The following is an 11991-nucleotide window of genomic DNA, read 5'->3' on the forward strand; positions in this document are numbered from 1 at the left end:
CTTCCCACTCCGGGTTGACCCTAAAGACAGATGTAATCGTGCGGGCGGCTGCGGCCCACGCTGTCTGGAGGCGCAGGGCGCTAGGGACGCGGCGTGGAAACCGTCCTGAGGGGCACCCCCGCCTCTCGCGCGCAGCTCTCTCCCCGCTCTGCTCTCCTCTCCTCCTTTCCTGGCTCAGAAAGCCTGCCAGCCGCGGCCCCAACCCGTTCCGTTCTCCTCCCCCCACCCCGCGCGGGGCTCCGCTTTCCCTCCATCAACTCCAGGCCGAATTCAATCCGAGAAGGCTCCTTTGAGCTTTTGTGTTTGCTGGGGGAGATTGTGGGCGCAGGAGGGATCGCGTTACAACTTTCATTTCCTGAAATGTTTGAGGGAACATCCAGGGTTTTTATCCCCCCATCAGGCCGGGCGATGGGCTCGGGTTTCAGGCCTTGTCACTCAGCTGTCACCAAACAAACGAAGCTCTCAGAGCCCCAGAGAGGGAGAGCTACCTGCTATTCATGACCCCTGGAGCAGGTGATCGCTCATGGGAAAAACAGGTAGAATTAATCATAGGGCTGTTCTCTGTTTCCTCTCCTTTTTGGCAGACCTGCCCACAGTGTGAAACCTGTCAGAAAAAAAATTAACTCTTTCTTATTCCCCAGGGGAACTAAAAATACATTTTCAGAAAACCCACCACACACATTCACACCAAATGACCCGAATGACATTTTGAGGGAACATCTTCACATCCACTCCATCTTGCAATTTCTTAGTTTGTGTTCCCATCTTAGTGGGACTTGGAACATAGGAGAACCAGGAGAGAATGTGGCATCTTCGGGTTACCTGGTTCTATCTATTGAAAGGAGTCCCAAGTGTGGTCTTTGAACAGGTAGATTTCAACATCTCCTTCCTGACTGGGTGTCAATGCAGTTGGGCTTGATCCTAATAAAATGAAAATATCTACCCTAATAGGAGTTTCTAGACAACTTCTGTAAGTGGGTGTTTCCCTTGCCCAGATTCTTCCCTAAGTCAACCTTGTTGAGTATCCATATTGGGGTCTGTATTGGAAAATCCAAATGATTCCAAATTTTCCCTTATTCATTTAATTCCTAACTCAATTCCCTTAGTTGAACAAAAGCAGAAAGGTTAGCATCCTGGTGTTCTTTGTTGTGAGGCTACTGTTTACCTGCTACTTATTAAATATTACAATATAAACTTTAAGTTATACCTTTACTTTTTATTTTGTCCTAGCTTTCTTTTCCCTATACCTCTTTCCCTCCTAGAAATAAAAAAGAAAGGGAAAGAGGAAATGCATACAGATTTGTTTCTAAGATATATTAATGCTGGAAAATTTAACCAGGACAGCTTGGGAACCTTAAATCAGACTGATTTTTTTTTAAAGAAATTTGATAAGGGGGCCTGCATTGACATTCTGCCTTTTAGTTTTTCCAGAAAAGTTTTGTTTTGGGGTTGTTGGTTTTTGTTTTGTTTTGTTTTTGGTGAGAAATTAGGAGATACACTGTATGTAAAAATAATCCTCCGGCCTCCATTATGAAGATTCTGTCTGTTTATTTTGAAAACAGCCATAGGTTCCAGTTTCCCAGAACTGATTTTCTTAGATTAGCTATTTGTGCTCAGAGGTAGAGCCCTGAGCAATATTATTCTTCAATTAAAATCAAGAACTTGACTTTAGAAGGAAGCATGTTATGTTTATATAACATCAGCAATACATAGAAAATATTCCCCACACATATCTGAAGACAGACAAGGCTTCAATTGTTTAAATGTTCTTTTCACTTCATAGATACTAAGTCATGTTGACCTATCTAGCTTAATTTTTTTAAGCTTGTTACCTACTTTCATATTCCCCGCTTCCTAAATACAGAGCTAATGCTTCTTCCTTGTAACTACCTCCTTGACTTAAAGGTAAAATTTCCTTTTGCAAGGTATTGCACACTACGCCACCTCACCCTCAAAATGTGCATTTTCTGCACAAGGACTTTTGTACATTGTAAGTTGCTGCTCCCCTCCACCAGCCACACCAATCCCCACAACTATCACACACACACACACACACACACACACACACACACACACACACACACACAAAGCTGCAGAAATTAAGAGAAACATTACTGCATACTGATGCTTATATTTTGAATATAATATCTGAGAGCCAACTAAAGATGTCACAGCTATGTGGGTTTGGTTTGGTTTGTTATTTTTTTCACAGTCCCATTGTCTTTCTATGATTGGATAACTGGCAATTCAAATTAGAACTGAAGTGCTACAAAGTAGCTAAAGTCGTGCCTTAAGTTGGGGGGGGTGGTTAGTTGAGTTTGTAAGGTGTAAAGAACACCTAGAAATTTGGTTTTACAGACACGCTGGTTGGAACCAACAGATTTTGTTATCAGGGATACCAACTGACCAGCTCTATGAAATGTTAAAGAACATTTCAAAAAAATTTTTAGGTATCTTAAGGCAATTAAATGACATGTTAGTAAAAATATGTAGTCTGGGACTCTTTTTTTCCTTTAAGATCCCACATGCATATCAGCTCAGGTCCTGAACCACTACCCCAATACTAACCCACCTACCCCCCAAAAAACTGTATCTATTATAAATAAGCCATGGCATTTTAAAAGTTATAATTAATTTTTAATCCTATATTAAATTATATAGCAAATTAAGATAAATTTGTCTTGTGTTAATCCATCAGTGCTTCTATTCAGATCTGCCTATGTCAGTCTCACAAAAAAATTATCTTCTAAGTTAGGGAGGGTGCAAAGGACAGGGGACCAGAGGGAGGGAACTGGTATACATTTCCATGCCTCCTTATTATAGTAGGTAAAGGGCCAGAATCTATCTTTCTATTTGTCTGTCTTTTTAATGACAACCACTAATGGCAGTGAGGAAGGGAGAACAGCCAGTATCACCTAATAGTATTTTAATTACAGTTGGGTGGCCACTTCAGGTATGCTTAAGTGTGTGTTAAATCTGAAGTCAAACCTTTTCTCTTTCAAAGATAAGATTGTTTGGGTTGGGTTTTTTGTTTTTTTGGGGGGTAGGTTTTGTTTTGTTGGTTGTTCTTTCTGAATTTGCCTCTTGATCATGGGGAAGGGCGGGGGTGTGATTTTAAGAATATTTTGTGACATGGCAAAGGAAAACAATTAGTGAGCACTTTACCAAAAGGTGGGGTGGGGGAGACCCCAAGATAGCAAAGCAATATAGGGGAGCAAACCTTAAGGTGAGTGCTGGAGTCTCAGCTGTTCCTTAAGTTAAAAGGAAAGAAGCTGAAACTCAGATGTGGAAGAGACAGGCGTCCACGCGCCTCAAGCAGCCTCTTTCTCTTTGTTTTTAAATGCTACTGCAGTGTTGTTCCTCGCTGTCTGAAAGGACCACAGTGCCTAAAACACTGATTGCCATCCTCAGTGGGAGAACGGGTTTCCAATTTCATCAGCTGGAACGAAGTTGTGTGTATAGTCGGCTTAAAACATTAGAGAAAATGAGGCCTTCCCAGGGCAATACTTTTTCTGGGTAAGACAATAAGCCAACAATTCGCCCATGATTTTGACTTTTCGGTCCTGACTGGCTTACACAGATCTTTAGAGAATCTTTCAGATGGAGCTCTTGGATTCAATCAGACTTGGGGGCCGGGGGTAGGGGGCGGGGGGAGGGAACACTGTGACCTTGAAGGGACTCATAAGTTCCCGCCTAAGGTTGCTGAGCATACCTGCGGGCTAAAGGACTGAGCCCTCGAGTATCCTTGGTGCGAATTGCCCCTGGGGACGAAGTGGGCACAGACACTAGTTCCTCTGCCTTCGGGCGGCTGGAGGAGGTAGTTAGGGAGAATTTTTGGTCTTCTACTCCTGGGAAGAGCTCAAAAAAAAGGAGAAATGGAGCACAGAGAGCACGTGGGCCACCAGCGAGTCTCCTCACCTTAACTTTGACCCACCTGTTCCTGTCAGCGCCGCCTATGCTACCAAAGAAGGGCAGTGTGCCCCGCCACAGCCCATTCCGAAGCGCGCTGCTGGCCTCTGCCCGCGTCTTCCTGTTGGGGCCCCGGACGGTGCGCGGAGAAGAGGCTGCTGCTCGCCCTGGAGCCACGGGTCATGGGGGAAACGCCCGACCAGGCCTCGCCAAGGAAGCCGAGCTGCCGCCTGGTCCTGACTGCGACTCTAAAAAGCAGGGTCGCTCTCCTAGGCTGTTGAAGTTCTAGTGACAAGCCCAGGAAGGGGCGCCCTCTGGCTGGTACCCCTCCCCCGAGAGCGCGGGTGAAGAGCCCAGGTCGGAGAGCCAAAGCCGAGGCGGCAGGAAGCAAAGGAAACGGGCCATACCTGAAGCAGGAAGGGTGGCGGAGCCTAGGCCGCCTCCCGACCAGGCTCTGAGGCCTGAGCCGGCTGTCCTGGGCCCACAGCGCGGCGTCTGAGAACGAGGGAGCGCTCCCACCTGCCGCGCGGCCCGGGAGCCGCAGGTGGCCCAGGCTGCTTCATCCCGCCGTAACCGGGCCTGGTCCAACCCGCAGTCCTGCGTCTGGCGCGGCTCACGTGCCTCGCCCCGAACTAACTCCTTGACTTGGAGAGCGAGACCCGACTTGGGTTTGGGATGTGGCTCCGAGGTGCCCAAGGCCACGGCAGCTGCGTTGTCTCGCGAAGCTCAGGCTGCGGCCTCCTCCACGGCCTGACCCTTCGAGGCCAGGCTGGCAGCCTCTGCTTTCAGGGGCTCCGCGGGCCGGACCATCAGGCCCCGCGCCTGGAGCTGCGCTGTGGTGCGGCTCCCGGGACTCGCGCGGTTCTCGCAAGCGGTGAAGGGGACCAGCCGCGGAGGGGGACAGAGGGCGGCGTCCTGACTGCCCGCGCCTGGAGGGCAGAGCGGCCAGAGCAGCCTCCGGAGTCTGCAGGTGGCAGGAGAAGCTCCTCCAGTTTTTTGCAGCCAGAGTAGCGTGGAACGGAAGCCTCTAGCTCCCCAACCTGGAGTTCTGCCTGAAGACTCGATCGACCAAAGACCTCCAGGCGGGGGAAGTGGTAGGACTGGAGCTCCTTCGCCCACAGTCTCCACTGCAGGCGCGGTGGCGGCAGAGCAGAGGGAAGGCTGCTCCACGCGGGGTCAGTGCCAGGTGCCGGACTGGCCCTCAGGGTGCGGGGGAAAGCAACGTGACAAGGGTCACTGCTCAGCAAACTCAAAGTTCGAACATAAGCGCCAACGCCACTGTCTCTTCCTGGACGCGTCCACTTCATCTCAGGGTCAAGACCAAGCTGTCCTTGGCTAGAGAATAGTTCAAGACCTGCAGTGCCAGACCCCAGCGGCGCCGTTCTCCCAGCCCGCAGTTAGTGGGGCTTTGAGCGCTCTTAAATCCTTACCTGCTAAGCCAAATTCATGAACCACCGGCCAGAGCCCTTGGTCTCCTGAGTATTTAGGAAGCTTCAGCCAAGAGGTCAAGGCGAACAGGTAGTGGGGACCTGAACAATCCTGTGTTCAGATTTAAAACGTCCAAAAATTAAAAAATAGCCCGTGTGTGTGTGCGTGTGTGTGTTTAATTTTACTTGGCAAAATTCTGTGAAGTTTTATCCTAAAAACACTTTACTTATAAGCTGCTGTTCATTACTTTGTCTATAGTTATGAAATCTGTAAAGGAGAAATGGAAAAGCGGCTTTTGATTCAGTTAAACTACGAGGCCGAGAAGGTAAATTGGAGGTCCCTTAACAGCTGGTCCTTGAAGATTTCCTCGAGGGAAAAAAAATATGGTTAGTTCCCTATAATGATCGCTCTAAAATGATTGCCAAGAAAACTCAAAGCAATATGCAGCTTTCTTGCCTCCTCCTGTATGTCCCCGGTTTAGCCAGACTGAGAGGAGGATGGTAAGGGAGGCACATTGTGCAATTTCTTATTAAACACATCTGGAATATGCGCGCTCTGGATCAAATGCCAGGGATTTTACAAAGAGTTTATGACTGTGACAGAAAACTGTCCTTTTAACGAGTTTACAAGCAGTAATCACAGGGGCTTTTACAGGACGGGCCCGCTCTACTCGCCAGATCTGCAGACATTTCCAAGATTCACCAACCAAGGGAGCAGGAAGTGGGCCCAGGCGCCCAGGGAGACAGAACTTCCAGGAGTCTAAAATTATACTAAACAGAGCTGGAAGAGTGGGGGGTAGTCATCAGAGTAGGAAGAGAGGGCATGTAAGAAATTAAAGTAATTGGCCCTTCCTATTTTCCAGGGAGATTTCCGCGGTGTCCTTTGAAGCCTGTCAGGGTCATTGAAAGCTATCTTTGTGCAGGGTGTTTGTTTTGGGGAGTGAATGTGAAGAATGCGAGGAGAACCCCTGTGAGAGCCCCTCCTGCAGAGGGTGGCATTTCTCCGTGGCCCAAGACGTGGAGAATAAACACCCTAGTGACTTAAATAAACACCAACTTAATGATCCAAAACACTAACAAGGGAGATTGGGACCCTGAGCTCCCAATCCAAATGATGGTCTCTGAGCGGCTGTGTGAACATCTGTCCATCATTGAGGGGAAAAATGACTTTATAAGTAAAAGTGACTACAGTTAAATACAGTGACCCTTTCTCCCTTGAACTCAGTCAAAGCCATCTGACATTAAAAAAAAGAAATCCGTAATAAGGCCTTAATGCCCTGCCCATCCCCTTCTAGATCAGGACAGGAAAGATAGGAATGAGTAAGAAGAAAGAAAGAAGTTAATGGTGACATAGAGGGAGAAAAATTAAAATTTTGAAACTGTCATGTCAGAAAATAAATAGACTTCCTCTGGGAAACAATATTTTACAAAGCACAAGCAAGCCTGTTATCCTGAGTAGAATTTTAATAAATAATGCCATTTGTTTCACTAATTTTAAAAGCTAAATACAAAGATACATCATTTTTGCCTCAGGCAAAAATAATATGGAGCCTACATAATTACTGGGATTTTTCTGGACGCTATCCTGCAACACTGCAAAGAGCTCCTGTCCTGCTGGTTTGCTTTCTGTTTGTACAGATTAATTCACAATGTTGCTACCCTTGTTCAAGTTCCCCCTTTCCCCCCCAGGCAGATAAATTATTTTACCTTCACAGTCTTGTCATAAACTTGTTAATAATACAAAAGAACTGAGTTAACATATGAATGCTGTGGAGAAGAGCTGGTGGTAACCAAAACTGCATATCTAAATAATTTTTTAAAATAAATAAATATCCCAAAACTAAATTCACTTTTTCTGTCATATAATTAACTCAGTCACCACTCCTGGTTCAGGAGATGGCCTTTAAAGTACCCTGCAATTCATAACCATCATTAAGTAAGAAAGCAAGAAAACATCATTAAAAAAAAAACAAAAAAACCGGCCCAGTGACAGCAAAACACAACTCACCTTTCAGAAACAGAATCGGTACTCCTGGTGTTCTACTAAGTTTTAATTTAGACTGGTTTAGGTACAATAGAAAAGAAACCTGAAAACACATGCTGTTTTAGTAACAAAAACCAGGTTGCCAGATTTGTTGTGTATTGTTGCAAGCTAGAAACTAGGAACAGGAGAAACCCTTAACAGGGGTGGGTTACAGATATGAAAGCTTTGAGGGCATAAGAAGTAATGGCATTCAGGAAAGTGTTTTTTCACATTGGTACATTTTTAAAGTTTGCCATAAAAAAAACCCAAGAAAACAAACAACAACCAAAAAACCACACTAAATTTGACAAAAATAGTTGTATTTCTAATGGTCACTTCTACTTCTAACTGCCTCACATTGAGAGCATTAAGACATTTAGGCACTTGTTTTTTCCCCCTAATACTGTTCTTTCATTTTAATCTACATAAAATTGTTTAACACTAAATATGAAAAATGTAAACTTAATTTTCCCCATCAAAAAAGTTGTAAGATCATAATTTTCCTATTCATCTTAAGAATGCAACCAGTTCCTCCCAGGCTGGAGGCTCTTTTCACGATTTTGACTTCTCTCTCTCTCTTTCTCTCTTGTTTTCATTTCCTTTTCCTATTCTCCAAACATTTTTCCATAAATAAATTAAAAGGAAATAATTAAAATCCAGTTGCTTTGTAATTCTCATTCATTTTTTAAAAAAGAAAGAAAGAAAAGAGAGACATAACTGAAGCAGGAACACGGGTTGCCAAGAATCAGGCTGGGTGACTGGATGTTTTTGTTTGTTTGGGTTTTTTCTTTTTTCCTGATCTCCACACTGGGAGGGGAAATGCAAAACTGGAAAGAGTCGAAGAGAAGAGGGCATTAAGCTTGAGATCACTGTTGGTTTGAGTTTTAAAAAGGTATCTGTGAAAGTCCACCATTCCTTTATGCGCAAATAACCCCAGAAACAAGCTGCAAAAATGTTCCTGATTTCTATTTACAAGTGTCCCTAGTCACTGTGTTGAGGCCCCAGTCCCTCCCCTCTTAGGACCCTAAGTCCACCAGACTGGAGGTGAGGGGGCCCAGTAGGGAGTCCTGGAGCTGATGCTGGTGGGCTTGCAGGCCGTGGCCCGGCTGTGAGGCCGTTAAACCCGGGAGAGAATAGTTTGAGCTCCTGGCGTGGCCCATATTGCCCTGCAGCAGAAGGACCGAGTTCTGGTCTGGACTTTGGGGAGGTGAGAATTCTTCTTCTGAGCTGGACATGAGCGGCTTGCCCCCTTCCAGAGGAGAGAGTTGATTCTGCTTGTTGGAGGAGGAGTTATTGTTTTCGGTGTTCTCCCTAAGAAATAGAGGACAACACCATATGGTTAAAAAAAAAAAAAAGTAGGCTAAAAAAAAAGTGTTAGATGGAGCGAGAGGAGCTGGAAGGAGGAAAGGGCCATTGTGCAATCAGTCATTGACCCAAATGGAGGAGCTGTGTCCTCTCACCCATCCCCAAGGGTTCTGGGGGAAGTGAGGAGGCAGAGGGGACTTGAGAAATGGGGAGCTACAGACAGAGCTCCTGGGGACCCAGGTCCTTTCCTCTTCCACATTTCAGAAAGCCAGATCAGCAGAGCTTATTTGAAACACACAAAAAATATTTTTAAATTTTTGTTCAAGCGGTTATTTTTAATCAACAAGCGACACATCTAGAAGTAACTAAGTTTGAAAAATCTTCCAACAAATTGTTGTTAGTGATGAAGAAAATGATCAGGGAAAAACAGCGCCCAATGCACAGATGTTTGGGGGGGGGTGAATCAAGTCAATTCTCCTGTTCCCATCTGAGGAAACAATTAAACGTCGAGTTTCCCTGCCCCTGCCCGGAGGTTGTGGTTTCAGACACAGGACAGGTCATGGGAAGTGGTGTCCAGAGCGGCCCAGTGACCTGAGTAAACACAGGGAGTGCAGCCAGTCTCTCCGATTTCATCAGGGAGTGGGCCCTCGGGCCTCGCTTAAAAGACAGCCGTTTTGTAACTAACATCAAACTGGAACTCTGCTGTCCCCGTCCCCGTGTTACCCTCTCAGTCCTCAGTCCCTCACCGCCCTCTCTCAACTCCTCTGAGGACATCCACACCGGCGCACCCTTTCCCGGAAGGGGAACTTCGCGACCCCGCACAGCCGGAGCCGGCGCGGTGTAGCGGAGCGTCGGTCTGCGCGCTCGATGCTGGTACACTGCAGGATCTCGAAGCCCTCGCGGCTTCTGCCTTCAGAGTACTCCCCATGCCCTGGGACCGCCTGTCTCTCACTCCCCATCCCTCACAGTCTCTCTCTCCCAGAAAGCCCATTTCAGCTGAATTTATCCAGATTCTTCTTTTCCACCCGGAGGGGAACAAGGCGACGACACCTTCGGCCCCCAGGCTCCGGAGCGAACAAAAGAAACCCAGGGGTCCCGGGCGCTCGAGTTTTCCCCAAACTGCTCGGCTCCCGGGAGCGCTCTCGCCACCGCCACCGCCTCCCAGACGCTCTTCCGAATCTCGGTTGGAAACCTACAGCACTCGGGGGTAGCCGGGCCAGGTGGCCGGGGGTGTTGGGGCAAGGAGGGCGGAGGCAAAGACAGGTTTAAAAAAACACTGATTTCTGAACTCCGGGACGAGAGAAGTCTGCTACTGGAGCCCCCTTCCGCGCCCGAGGCGGCGGCGCGGACAGCCAGACTGACCCGCCGCGGCGCCGGGCCAACCGCGAGAGAAATGGCAAGGAACAATCCTTTCTGGGCTTAGGGCGCCGGGCAGTAAACGCAGCGGCAACTCTCCCAAAGCTCTCTTTTCTGTGGATTTCTTTTGAAAGACTCCTCCCTTTGTACAGCTAGTACGGAATGAAGCAGGACCTCTCTCCCAAGACTACCAGGAAGGAGCGAATGAAGGACGGGGCGGGAGTGGAGGCTGAGCAGAAGTTTCAGGCCAGCTCCAACCCTCTGGGGAGCAAGAAGAAAAGGGTTTGAGACCCTCCCACCGAACCCCTTGCCTTGCGATGCCAATCAAGACTTACCTTCTAGTTCTAGAAACTCACTCTCCACCCGCCACTCCTCGCCCCAGCCAGACAGGGAGGCATGAAAAAGAAATCTAGGGCCAACATTTTTAACATTTCCCGACACTCACATCCCAGGAAACCCACGCGCGGACTCTCAAATCAGATAAGTCCCCAATCCCTAACAAGAGATCTCAGAGTTCACGAACTTTCGCCGCAGTGCCGCGGAGGCCTGGGCGCCAACCCGCAGACAGGCTCGGGCCGGAGGGGAGGACGCGGTTCCTGGTGCCTGAGGGCGGGAAGGGGCGGAGGGAAAAGGAAGGCTTCCCGGGGTCGCCCCAGCAGCGGGAAGCACGCCGCGTACCTTTCCTTGGCCTCGGCGGCCCGGTCTCTTTGCCTCCGGTTCTTAAACCAGTTGCTGACCTGGGTGGTGGTGAGGCCGGTGGCCTCGGCCAGCTCCCGCTTCTCACGCGGCGAGGGGTAGGGGTTATGCGCGTACCACTCCCGCAGAACGCCCCGTGACTTCTCCTTGAAGCAGTAGCTGGTTTCTTCGCCGTCCCAGATGGTGCGCGGCAACGGGAATTTTCGGCGCACCCGGTATTTGCCCACCGCACCTAAGGGCCGGCCGCGCAGCTTCTCAGCCTCCACGTAGTGCGCCTTCAGCCACAGTTGCTGCAGCTTAGGGTGGTTGTGAGGCGAGAACTGATGGCTTTCCAGGATCTTGTAGAGCTCGCGGAAGTTGCCGCGGTGGAAGGCGACCACGGCCTTGGCCTTTAGCACGCTTTCGTTCTTGTGCAGGTGGTCGCAGGCGGGCAGAGACCATAGGAACCTGCCCAGGCGCTCCAGGTTCCCGCCTTGCTGCAGAACCTCGCACACGCACGCCACTTGCTCCTGCGTGAAGCCGAACGATGGCAGCATCGACATGGCTTGGGCCTGCCGGGGCGCACCGCCCGGGCGCACGCGGCAGGGAGCAAAACCGAAAAAGCAGGGCGAGGCAGCTGCAGGGATGAGGGCGCGTCTGCTCCTAACCCCCTCCCTAGGCTTTGCGAAGGCGAAATCAAGAGTCGAGACTTGGGCGCGGGCGGCCGAGTAAGAGGAGGAGGAGTAGGGCGTGCGCTGGGAAAGGAACGGCCGGCCGGCTCACTCCGAAGCTTTTCGGGCCTCGCTGGCTCCGGCCTCCCGCCGGGTGGATGCTGCTCGTTGCCGGGGAACTTGGTTTCTGTTCTCCAGGCAGCTGCCTTAAAGCGCGCAGAGTCCCTGGCTTGCTGATTGGCTGCAGGCGGCGCCTATCCGGGGCTGGCCAGCCCGCGCGCCGCCCGGCCCGGCCGCGAGGCCGCGCCGCCCCGAGAGGGGAGGGCGAGGCTGTGGAGCTGGGGCTGGGGAGTGGTGGGAGGAGTGGGACCATGAGAGGTGGGGAGGAGGAGGGAGCAGGGCTTCCCAGGGACATCAGGCGGTGGGAATGGGTGAGCAAGTCAGGACCTTGCAACGTGAGCCCCCTCTGCAGTGTCACCTAAGGGCAGCCGCGCACATCTCTGCACAAATCAATGACTTCAGATCTTCTAATTCCCCTCTTCTCCCTCCGTACCCCTGTCCCTGTCCCTTGAAGACTTGCCCTTTCCCGGTGAGCTCATATTTAATTACCTTAATGTTGGAATAA

At 49.5% G+C, this 11991-nt stretch overlaps 1 protein-coding gene across 1 annotated transcript; it reads right to left on the bottom strand.

Moving 5' to 3' along the window:
- Window positions 1-7369: 7369 nt before the first annotated feature.
- Window positions 7370-11608, bottom strand: SIX1 (SIX homeobox 1). Its single transcript, XM_010976681.3, has 2 exons — window positions 10699-11608; window positions 7370-8670 (listed from the first exon to the last, which is right to left on the bottom strand). Exons 1-2 carry the CDS (start codon window positions 11256-11258, stop codon window positions 8376-8378), a joined length of 855 nt encoding a protein of 284 aa, XP_010974983.1. The 5' UTR covers window positions 11259-11608; the 3' UTR covers window positions 7370-8375.
- Between the last annotated feature and the right edge of the window lie 383 nt (window positions 11609-11991).

The sequence above is a fragment of the Camelus dromedarius genome, chromosome 5 (assembly GCF_036321535.1).
Source record: "Camelus dromedarius isolate mCamDro1 chromosome 5, mCamDro1.pat, whole genome shotgun sequence".
Taxonomy (NCBI): domain Eukaryota; kingdom Metazoa; phylum Chordata; class Mammalia; order Artiodactyla; family Camelidae; genus Camelus; species Camelus dromedarius.

Coding starts and splice junctions, on each gene's coding strand:
- SIX1 (XM_010976681.3), bottom strand. CDS start 11,258: ATGTCGATGCTGCCATCGTTCGGCTTCACGCAGGAGCAAGTGGCGTGC. Junction 8,671..10,698: donor GCCGCCGAGGCCAAGGAAAG/GTACGCGGCGTG, acceptor TCTATTTCTTAG/GGAGAACACCGAAAACAATA.